General features: G+C 35.7%; 1 protein-coding gene across 1 annotated transcript; it reads right to left on the bottom strand.

The window, feature by feature from the left end:
* LOC109820286 (random slug protein 5-like) lies at positions 2696-10320 on the bottom strand. The gene is made up of 6 exons (XM_020386415.1): positions 10210-10320; positions 6419-6500; positions 6090-6266; positions 4634-4735; positions 4274-4516; positions 2696-3257 (listed from the first exon to the last, which is right to left on the bottom strand). The coding sequence occupies exons 2-6, from the start codon at positions 6482-6484 to the stop codon at positions 2940-2942; spliced, it is 906 nt and encodes a 301-aa protein (XP_020242004.1). The 5' UTR covers positions 6485-6500; positions 10210-10320; the 3' UTR covers positions 2696-2939.

Below are 12346 nucleotides of genomic sequence, written 5' to 3'. Positions count from 1 at the left end.
CGGTCTCGGCAGCGAGACTGTTGCCTTCCACTGTGGTCGCTAGCGTGTTTGCGTCAGAAATTAGTTTATTTATTGAACTCATTACAACTCGTTTATCGAATACAATGAATTTCAAGAAACAATTTTTTTATAAGACTTCTCGTTACAAACAAATAACTTCCTAGAAACACACTCATGCATGAACATTTATCGTTCGCTGCTTGCGTGTGATCTTTGCCTATGTTGGGGGTGTGTTAGCCCATGGACGGCCGAATCACAGATCCAAGTTAAACCGTGAAGAAGGCTTAAGGTCGATGTTTCATTTTAGAAATAAAGACAGAAGTGAATATCTTAGCAAAGTAAGATAAAACACTCTTTTCGAAATTAAGTCAAAGCTTAGATCTCAAGGAATAGCAAGAGCTATGAAAGGCTTGTACGTGATGAAGATTCTCTCTCTCTCTTACTTAGAATGCTCAAATCTCTGCTCTATTTTCTTCAATAATGCTCCCTCCCCCTCAGTAATGGTCCTAGAAGAGTATTTATAAACCCTAAGAACCGTAACTGAAGTCTAAAGTTGAAAAGAAACCGTATCGAAGAACCTCTGTTTCCGAGACACTCGCAGCTATCTCGGAAACAGGGCTCATTTTTGGCAATTTTATAACTGCTTCAACAACGTTTTAATGCTATTATTTTGGTAGTTACTAGCATGATATTCACTTGTAATATCTCCTTCACAGTTATGGAGGTCCAGCAGTTATGAAGCCATGTGGATCGCCAAAATCTCAAGAAAACCGTCACCAAGTCCATTTTATTTTCTGAGACAGTTGCAAGTGTTTCGGAAACTATGATTTGCCTTCATAACTTCTGAGACAGCCGCAAGTGTTTCGAAAACTAAGATTTGCCTTCATAGCTTCTGAGACAGTCGCAACTCTCTCGGAAACTATGTGTCTTCTCATAGTTTCTGAGACACATTTTGTGCCTCGAAACTTGTGTGATGCGCTTCTTATACATTCCTTAGTTGATCTTTGGCTTTGGATGATCCTATATAACTTAGATAATAACGTTTATCGCCTTCTCTTCATCTTAAGTTATGTGTGATACCCTATAGGCAATTTTTGACGCTTACATTTGTAAGCAGCACACCATGGCCGAGAGAAGTCTCAGAGGTCGCCCGTGAGCCAAGAGAACAACTAGATATACTACCTCCGCAGCGTAAGCATCTACAGGCATGGTGGGCACCGCACAATGCTTCAAGCACAGTGTGAGGAAGCTAGTGAATAGAGCCATGTCAGAAATTGGAATCTCCGCTTGATAATGGAAGCTTTCAAATACAGTGTATGACGGAAAGACATCTTCCTCAGCCTCATTGGTGTAGTGGGCAGTGGCATCATCAATATGCTCATTGATTTCATCAAGTGTACTAGCAGCCATGCGGGTCACTTTCACGTCTTTCTCATATAAATTCTGAAAGAGGTACTCGACCCACTGTCCTTGCTTAACACCACTCCCCCGTGTCCCGGTAATCTGTGCGCATATTTAGAAATGGCACATTAATTCCCAATAAGTATCATAAATTGTGGGATCAGCCTTTCTCAAAATCCTTAACTCTTCATTCCCTGGGATGAAATCTTCATAGGGTAGCTTTCCAAATGACAGTCCCGAAATCTCAAACATTTCATGGAGAGCGAAACCCAGCTCCCCAATAGGTGTGAAAAATATACTGGTGATCGGATTATAGAACTCCAATATTTCGAAAAGGCCACTGTAGTTTGGAGAAATCCCGTATCGGGTAGCCAATATCGGGATCCTTAGGCCAGAAACTTCATGTGGCTCTTTCAATTCATCCAGGACAAAATCGATCATCTGGGCCCACCATCCAGTCTTGTTAGAGTGCACCCACGTCGGAGGCCTAAAGTCTTGTGTGGGAAACTCTCCCTTCACAGATATGAACTTTCTGACGAACGTATTCGCCAACTTAGCAGATTCACTAACTGGATGCTCCTTCTTAACTGAACTAGGCTTCAAAGCCACAACTTGTTGATTGAAGCCAGTTGGACTAATGCCACGATGAGTAAGGTGTCTGATAGCTACTCCACCATGTTCTTGAACAAGTTCCCCGTTCATGGATCGTGGGACAAAAGAACACTGGTAATAGGAGATCGGGAGCATCCACTCCATGTTCTGTAGGATGAGGGAACGACCATTGACAGTCCGCAGCCATTTATAATTGCCGTCAAGCATCCGAGCAATATCCATCTTAACTGAATCTCCAAAGAGGAATACTGGTTTCTTCAGCACTATTCACTCAGTTGTCTCAAATTTCGCATCTGTAACAAGAGCTCTGAGGGTTTCTGGAAAAGCTTGAGCGCTGATTTGTGATCGCTCCTTGTTAGTATCTTGGAATACTGGATATTCCAAGCGAAAGCTGAAGAGTACTGCATGCTCAATTTACTAATACTTCAGATACTTTCTTTTGTACATACTCTATGGTTTAGGTTGACTAGTAAGAAATCTTTGACATGTTATTCATATACAAATCCGTGCTAAAACAAATATCATGTCCTTTCCTGTTTCATAGTATTTTGGAGTGAGGGCACGACAGTAAAACAAATCTGTGCTAAAACAACAAGCAAATTTCCTGAAGAATGCAATTTCCTCCCATTCAGTCAGTCCCCTGCTGGGGATTTTCTGCAGTATGAACATGAAACTACTAAGTTTAGATTTGATGCGTAAGGAAGACAATTGCCGACAAACTGAGAGGCAGAAATTGTACAAAATAAGATGTGCAGCCTCAACACAAGTAACAATCCAATTAGAGATGTCCTGATGAAAGAAAACAGAAATAGAAAATAGAATATGTACTTTACATCCTGGTATTTATTTCGAGGGAACAATCTGGCTAATAGGAGGTAGCTAAAACAGAGGTTAGTCTAATGTTGAACCAAATGAGCTCGCTACTCTCATCTCTTCAAGGCAGTATCTGGGTCTTCTTTAACCGACTCATCAGAATCTGACCCTATGTCGATATTAAGGCTAGACACAGGTAAAGGCTGAGCTGCATCCCCTCCGGCCCAAACCAGAGGCATCCTTTTATCGTCTTCCATCATCTTTGCAGCATAATCTGTGTAGTTGAAACTCGTGTGATTCTTTCCTCCAAATGCAGTTTCCAGCTCATCCATATCGAATAGCTCTTCCATGATCTTTTGAGAATTGTGGTCGACTTTGTAAACAAACTGAACTTTTTTGTTAGTCTTAGCCTCTAGAAAAGGTTTTACCACCTGCAAGTATGAGTCCATTTTGTATATATTTCAAAAACAATAACAAGTTAACATGTAACAATGTCATAATAGAAAAACAAAGCAAGAATATTATGATGTCTTCCAGGTACAACTACTAAAAAAAGGATAGAAAAACTATGTCAACGCTACATGTCTAACATTGGACTCAGGAGGAATAAGGCTCTATTTCTCATGTTTAAACTGTAAAGACTCTGTCTTGCTTGTGAAAGTGTGTAGAAATTCATGTAACTATTGCAATAGAAAAAACTATATTATAATCCCGTGTTAAGCACTCTACTTAAAAATATTGAATAGGAGCAGAGAGTAATCTGCAAACTTTTCAACAATAAAGCAAACAAAAGTGTGGGAAACTTTATTGTATACAATACATGGTCTTTATCTACACACCCTCAAAATCTATCTTATTAGTAGAATTACCCCTCAAATCTGAATATTTGCTAATTTGCCCTTATATTCTTAGACATTAAGTTAAAATACCCCTCTCATTGACTCATTTAACATCATTAATTTCAAACTGAGGAGAAAGGGACAGAAATACCCCCCAACACTAAAAGATAGGTTTCTTTCTTTTTAACCTACACACCCCTTCAAATCTTACGATTTTAACCCAACCCCCCCCCCCCATACACACACACACACACACACACACACAAACCCTCCAAAAAAAGCCCTATAAATCTGCATATTTGCTAATTTACCTCTGTGAACTTTAACGGTATTTAAGTGAGAAGGGTAAAAATATCCGATGTGGGAGAATGTAAGGGTAAATAAACAAATATGCAAATTTGGGAGGTAATCTGCAAATCAGATAGATTTGGAGATAATTTATATAGGCTAAAAACCCAAAGGTATATTATGTCACATCAAAATCAGAGTGCGAGAAGATTTTTTGTGGAAAATCAGAGAATATTGAACATTCTGAAAGAGGGAAAATCTAATGAATATTGAACATTTTCCTTGAGAAATCCGAATACCATAATAAAATGATAACATACCATCCAAAAAGATTCAAAGATCTTCGGAGGGTTATACAAAATCATCGCCCCTAGTCTTTCTGGATAGTGATCTTGTAGAACATTTGCTGTTTCTTTTGTCACCTTTACTGATATGTTCGACATGGTGAACCCATGGAAATCAATGAGCCAAACCATCTGCTCTTGGTCTTCTGGCAAATTTAAAATGGCATTCTCCATGCAGTACACCAAGTACCTAATCTGTCCCTGTGTTGAATTTGTGCTCTGCAGTTCAAAACATGCTCTCAACATCCAAATGCATCAATATCGATCATATTACATACAAATTACAAGTTTAAAGAGGCTGAGAAGAAGCAGTTTAATTTCTAGGATTTATCAAACCTGGCATCCACGGGGTCTCATGACAAGGACAATTCTTCCGTACTTATCAACAAAATTTGATCTATAGATTTTCCCAGTCTCAGCTTCATGGGCTATATCCTCCTATAAACCATAGTATTGGTTAAAAGATAATGATACAAAAAAATACAAATAGAGTGATTGATTTCACTTAAGAATTTGAATGTTTAGATATTTGTACAGAAGAATTCCCAAACAATGAGTGCATAAATGCAGAGAATACTGCACTTATGATACTGTTCCTTAAAATTGCTATGCACGCTGTCGATAGTGATACTTTCTAAAAGAACCCAACGGGAGTAGCAGGCTAATTTGAAAAGGGATCCATTTGCTTATAGTGAAGCAAGTTTATATGTAAAATGCAAAAGAAGTTTGGTTGTTCAAGATAATAAGATATAGCTTCAAAGAAAAGTTCTATGCAGAATGTCTATCAGATTGCTCTTCTGCAGCTCCAAATGTTTCTATTCCATCCAAATATATCATAATTGATTAAAAGAATTTCAATAAAGGATTTATTTTGAAATATCTCTGTAACAATTAAAAACAATTCAACCAAGAACTTGCATCCCTTGACCATGAATCCAAAATGTTGCACAATTCACGAATTTCAAGGAAAAATATATGAATATCGAGTCAAATTGGAATATCAAAGATGGACTAGGAAGATGACTCATATAAGGAGAACATTTAATCAGATAGTAAATTCTTCTGATGGTATTTCAAAAAGGGAATAGAAGGTGAACTAATTAATATTTTTATGTTGATTATTGCATGAGCTCGATAGCCTGGACTCTTTCAGATAACTGTGTGTATGTTGTGAATAAGGGGGGAATACTGGCTGTGCTTTGTGCATGAGAGAGGGAGGGAGAATTTCTTTTTGGCCATACTTGATAGAGGGGAATTTCTTTTTGCAATAGTTGCAGGCTAGCAATGTGGAGAAGGGGTGCCTATTACGAGATTGTATAGATGTATTTAACATGAACATTGTGCATTATTTTTCTGAGTATTCAGCTAGTAATGTCTCTACATGCATATGATAACTTGTATAAACTTTGCTTGAGTACCATGTTCCATGTCAGTACACATGCCTATCTGATAATTCATCACAATTGTAAATTTGGAACTCGTTGAAATTTTTATCTTAAGTAATTACTGTAGTTAAACGTGATGCTTGACACTAAGAAGTGGAATGAAGTATTACAAAGTTCGTGATGGAAAGCAGATGCACACACGAGAGTAGAACAGTTTTTGAAGTAGAGATTCTAACCCTAAAGTTTTAGATATAAGGCATATGGAAAAAAGCAAGACACGATTTATAAAAAAGCAAGACACAATTTGAAAAAAAAAAAAAACAACATGAAATACATGCTATGTCCTTTATTTTACTTTATTTGTCTCCTTGGATTAGTGCAATGCAGGAGTTTTGACTTCTACTAACCCAACGAATTTCTTCTGGCTTATTTTCCAGACGCCATTTTAGAGTTCCTTTAAGCATTTTAGTTGCTCTCCTAACGTTCCAGCTTCTTGCTGTCAAGTATCTTCTAATGCAGGCATCTGAACAGTAACGAGAAAATTTATCTGGCAGAGGTCCCAACAAAGCTTTTACTTCCTCAACCTGGAAAATGACATAAAAAGAATATAAATAAAAAACTGTACAAACTCTTTGAGCAACTTTGTTTGACAAAGCATCCCCTTGAACAAATAAATAGTCATCCTCCCACTAAGTGGAAATAACCAAGCATACTGCTTGACTCGTATCCTGATTACCTTGTTGCTCTGCTCTTCAAATAACGATTGCTTTCCCAAACCGATTGAAGAGTTCCTGAAGCTCATTATGTTTTAAAGATTCCTGAAGGGAAAAAAAATTAGGAGCAAATATGAAGTTCTATGGTCGTAGAAACAAATCGATGATAATATTTTCTGCTCAAAAAGAAATAACGAGCGCAAAGAGGCATGCTTTATGCCATACTACACTTTCTCCTTGGAGAAAGGGTACATGCTTACAAATTATTGCATGCTTTGGCTAACTTATGACTTCAGAAGTTCACATACATGAATGAATATTGACGCAACTCAGACCGAATTGTTAAAATCTTCAACAATAAAGTGATCACCATGAATAATATGGAACTACACATATTAAATTTAATTCTTTAACAATTAGGCATATGTCTCAGAAATATTTATGTATTATTCAATATTCAAAAAAGAGCATTCAACCAGCCATTCAATTGTATGATCAAAAGATTCCAAACACCGGATGGTAGAACAATTTTACTATGTGTATCCTCTTTAGCTTAGAATTGCTTTACCATTCTTTGTCGTATATCATACATCACATCTTTTTACTGTAAGAATGACAGTATGCAGTACCCCCAAAGTGAACCCCATGCCAGCATGTACTGAATATAAAGCCAACTAATACAGATTGCATATCAGCATAACCAAGAAACAGAATGCAGCACAAGTTTACGCATATTGACAAAAACTTCAATAAGGAATCTGATGGGGAGCAGCGTGAGGGTTTCGATCCAGAGGCGAGAAACCGTTGACAACTTGGAGGAATGGGGTTAAAATCCATGACGAAGAAGAAGGCTTTTAAGAGAAGCAGTACGCGGTCCTGTTCATGGTTGAACAGTAGCTTCTTTTTTTTGGTGGAGGTGTTCTTTTGACTGGTTGGATGGCGGTAATTCTTTTGGAGGGGAAATGAGTTGTGGATGATCTAGAAGAATAAATGAAGGAGAATTTTAATAGGTACTAGGCATCACCTAGGGGCCTCACACCCAAGGGCTTTACACCCGCAAGACATTTCACGTGCCAATAAGCAATTTACATACTCAAGATCAAACTCAATTCTTTTATTCATTAATGTCTATTCTTCATGAAGGATTACATTGTAAATAAAAATCCTAATCAAATCAAAACGTTACAAAAGCAAAAGATACAATCAAATAAAATCCTAGCAAAAATAGAAAGAGATTTCAAAATCAAATCCTAGAGAAATCCTAACTAAAAGAAATTTCATGTGATCAAATCAAATATTACTAAATTTAAAATTATTCTAACAGATCTTAAAATCTTTTTATGGACGATCCATAATTGTCTTACATCAAATCTCCCCTTGTTAGAAAAAATACGACCTTGAGTTTTATAATGGGAGAGCGGAATAATTGACTTGATTGGTGAGAAAAATTCTATTGTAGATTGTAAAATCTTCAAGATAAGTTGTAAAACCCGATATTGAGTTAATGATAAAGGGTCTGGAATAACGAACTCAATAATTAAATTATCTTAAAATTTGTACCGCATATCAATTTTAAGTTTGGATTCTAGGCTTGACTTGAGCTCTGGGTCTGATTCAAGCTCGAGCATTAGATCGATCTGTTACTTTGTTTTTTGTTCTAACTCTTGCTTAAGCTTGGGATTTAGATCTATCTTTTAATTTGTTTCTTCTGGCTGTAGTTTAAGCCCCCCCTCTAGATTGATCTTTTAATCTATATCTGATTTTGGCTCATGCTCAGACTCGGACTTTGGTTCTTGATTGAATTTTTTATCTTGCTCTGCTTTCTTATCTGACTCAAGTTGAAGCTTCAGATCTAGATTGAAATTAAATTTTGATTGAACATCCACATCTGACAGGGGTTGAGGAATTTATGTTGGCTTTGCTTTAAAATTTGAAGAGAAACAATATCTTCTAGATGATGGGCTAGAGTACCTCATCTCCAAAAGCTTTCATAGTCGTTCATGAACGGATATTTGAATGATAATAGTTTCTATACTACCAATATTTTGCTTCTCTCTTTAGCCTACACTCATTATATAAATACATTTTCAGTTCTGACATATCATAGATAGAAAATATATCTTCTACATTGAAAATCCAAACATCAAATCCATAAGGCTCCTTATATCCATCAAAGCCATAAAAGTAGGCTAGGCTACCAAATTTAAGTGGATTAAAATCATACCCATGTGAAGTAGGTTCTAGTATTTTACCTCTGATAACTGTGGATCCTTCGGCTCTAATACCAAATGATGGGTAGAGATGTAAGAGTTTTGGTCTGGAGGTGAGAAATCATCGACAACTTGGAGGAATAGTGTTAAAATACATGACAAAGAAGAAGGCTACTAAGATGAACAGTACGCACATACTGTTCACACTTGAACAATAGCTTTTTTTGTGAAGGTTGTTTTGACTACTTGGATGGCGGAGATTCTTTTGGAGGGGAAATGAGTGGAAGATGATCTAGAAGAATAATTGAAGGAGAATTTTAACAGGTACTAGGCATCACCTATGGGCCTCACACCCAAAGGCTTCACACCCTAAAGACACTTCACATGCCAATAAGCAATTCACATGCTCAAGATCAAACTCAATTGTTTTATTCATTAATGTCTATTTCTCATGGAGGATTACACTTCTTATTTATAGGAAAAGAAATCAACTAAACACTTAAAAAGAAGTAAATAAAAATCCTAATCAAATCAAAACCTAATAAAAGTAAAAGATATAATCAAATAAAATCCTAGCAAAAATAGAATGAAATTTCAAAATCAAATCCTAACTAAAAAAAATTCATGTGATCAAATCAAATATTACTAAAATTAAAATTATTCTAATAGATCTTAAAATCTTTTGATGGACTATCCATGACTATCCTGTATCAGTATCTACCAAGCTTTACCAAGTGAACTTGTTGTTGTTGCTGAAATATCCACATCAATACATTTTAGGTACTCACTTCAAGTTAATTTTCATTAAAAAAAATCACATCGTGAAAAAAAATGTTCTTCCAACTTGAGACTAAATAATTTCATAAAGCAATGGACATAAACTAAATCAATAAGGCCATTATCAATCTAGGTTATATCCAATTGCTATCTCCACTTAGTGCTCTATCATCCAACTTCCTCTTTTATAAGAGAGGAGGCAATGCCAAACATCTTAAATATTTAAAAACATGGAGAGAATTAAATGTTAAAAAATTATGAGGAAGGAACAAAAATGACAGAAAATTTTCCGCACTATGTTCACATTAAAGTTTTGGCCATCAAATATAATCTAACTTAAAAATACCCACAAACAGACTTCACTGATGGGGATTAACTTAAATATTGGCTTTTTTTATAAAAACTAAAAATCTAATAATTCTTTTTATTTTATAATTACCGCTCCTAAGTTCCGCAATCCATTGTTAATTTCTTCAATCAAAACAAGACCCAAATCGTCAAAAGACTCCAAACATTCACATCAAACTTGACTTCCAAGAAAAACAAGGACCATATTGTAATTTTCCCCACACCAATTCATCTCCATCATTAAGCTCCATGCATGAAAAGAAATCAACAAAAGGCACCCATCAACAAATTCAACCACATAATCAAACTAATCCCATAAAATTTTGATTCTGAGAAATGGGTTATCAAAATTTAGCTCTAGACCTCATCTGCACGCACCATTAAACAATATATGCAATACAAAATAAAAACTGCAGATAAATGCGGGCGTATGACAAGGACGGAGATGAATAATGGCTCTAATGTGCGCTAGGGCTTACCTCCGGCGAATTGAGGGGGCGATGGCCATCAATTCTTCTCAAGAGAAAATTTAGCTGCAATGGGGTTAGAGAGAGATGCCAGAATTAGGGAAATGGCTGGTCCATTTGGACGGTTATTTATGTAAATTTAATTAAAAGTTGAATTTTGCACGAGTTAATTAACACTAATGTTTAAGCAGTTGCGAAGTTTACATAAGAAACGTCTTTCTTCATGGTATTTGCATATCCGGCAACTACATAAACGTACGGCTCGGGACAAATTTGCCTCTTTAACTATTAAAATGGTTGCCACCTGACTAGTTTACATAAGAAACGTCTTTCTTCGTGATATGTTTAGATCAGTTTAAATCTAAACATCCATTGAGTATAAGGGAAATCATTGAATTTAGGAGCAATATTAATATCATAGCCTAAACTAGATGCATCGTGTAAATCTATGCAAGCAATGAAAAAATAATTACAAAAACTAGATTAGCAATAATGTAAAGTGAGGATCTTTGACTCTAGGCGATTAAGCCATAAATCAAAATGCACCAAGCTCTGATACCAAATGAGAGAGGGTGAATAGGGTAATTGCTAATCTAATTCGATATTGATGCCAAATTAAGACTAATAATGAATTATCCTAGCAATTATGCTATATACAAAAATATAAGCAAGGATAAACAATTTAAACAGAGGCGATGTAAACAATGAACACAAGATATAAGAGCAAAAAGTACGCCAAAGCCAAACGCATACAAAAGATATGATCACGGAGTTCGGTCTAATACTCGACCTACGTCTCCGTTCCTCACCTCGAGGAGATTCTCCACTATCAATCAAAATAACTACACAATCAGTTTTCAAAGCTCACCGAAAACTTTTTACAATACACGTTGTCAATCCTACAAGACACTCCTCTAAGTGTTGGCCTACCCGTGTCACTTTCCTCAAATGCTTGGAATTACTACATCTCCCTAGGCTTTTACAATCAATTCACTCCTCTTGGAATTGACCCCGGTCTCTTCCAACCACTTCTCTGAGTGTCCTTGTGTATTACAATGTGTTTCTATAATAAGTACAAATAAAGATTTATTCTCTAACAAAGACGACAATGAAATTTAAGCTCACTCAAAGATATACTCTCATAATCCAAATATACGATGAGTATAATAAAATCAAACTCAAATAAATCTAGCTTATATATATGATGATTAAAATGTAGATTATCTAGAAATTGAGTTTAGGAAACTTCTCCAAATAAGAGAGATAGAGATTTGAAGATGAATGCCCAAAACCAAAATCGATCTCCTCCTCTTGTAAACTCTTTTTGCAAACAAACAAACACCTAATCTCTTTAAAAATGTGGAGCCAAAAATGGCTTAAAGAAACTGATGAAACCCTTGAAAAACTTGGCTCAAAAATAAGCATTGAGGGGTATTTATAACCTCTCAAAGAAAATATGCCAAAACTACCCGTTACAGCAAAAGACATCATCAGTCGACTGGTCAAGTTTATCAGTCGACGGATAAACTAGTAGTTGGCGGAGCTGGAAAATCATCACTCAATCGGTCAACTTGTGAGAATGAATTAGTCGACTGGTAAGACGTGATCGGTCGATTGATCATTTGTGATTGGTCGACTGATTTGTCTAAAAACTCAAACGCTAAAAAAATCTACTTGTCAGTCGACTAGTTCGACTTAGTCGGTCGACCGATAATGTGCTCAGCACGTATTCTACTGAAAAACTGATTTTGTAAAATCAATTAAAAATAACAAATTAACTCCAAAAATAGTAAAACTTGGAAAATAGCAAAACACATAAAAATAAACATCTTAGAGAAGAAATTTTTGAAATATCATTTCTCATTTGTGAAAACTCATTATTTAGAAAATACAAACTCGTTAAAACTTGATTTTGATGAAATCTTTTCAAACAAGTTTTGAGATTCTTTCTAATATATTGATAGACTTTAGAAAAGATGTAAAAACAGTATTATTTAGTCTATAATCCAAAAACACAATATATGAAACAATATGTGTGTGTATATGAATTTGAGCTCTAAGCATAGCACATAAAGTATACAACTAAACTCTATACCCAAACTTGATATGAATGAAGCACAATCTTGATGAAGCACGATAGTGGTCTTTG

This window comes from Asparagus officinalis, chromosome 8, assembly GCF_001876935.1.
Source record: "Asparagus officinalis chromosome 8, Aspof.V1, whole genome shotgun sequence".
In the NCBI taxonomy this organism is placed as follows: domain Eukaryota; kingdom Viridiplantae; phylum Streptophyta; class Magnoliopsida; order Asparagales; family Asparagaceae; genus Asparagus; species Asparagus officinalis.
The sequence above is the reverse complement of the archived record's forward strand: the minus strand, read 5'-3'. Positions and strand labels throughout refer to the sequence as shown.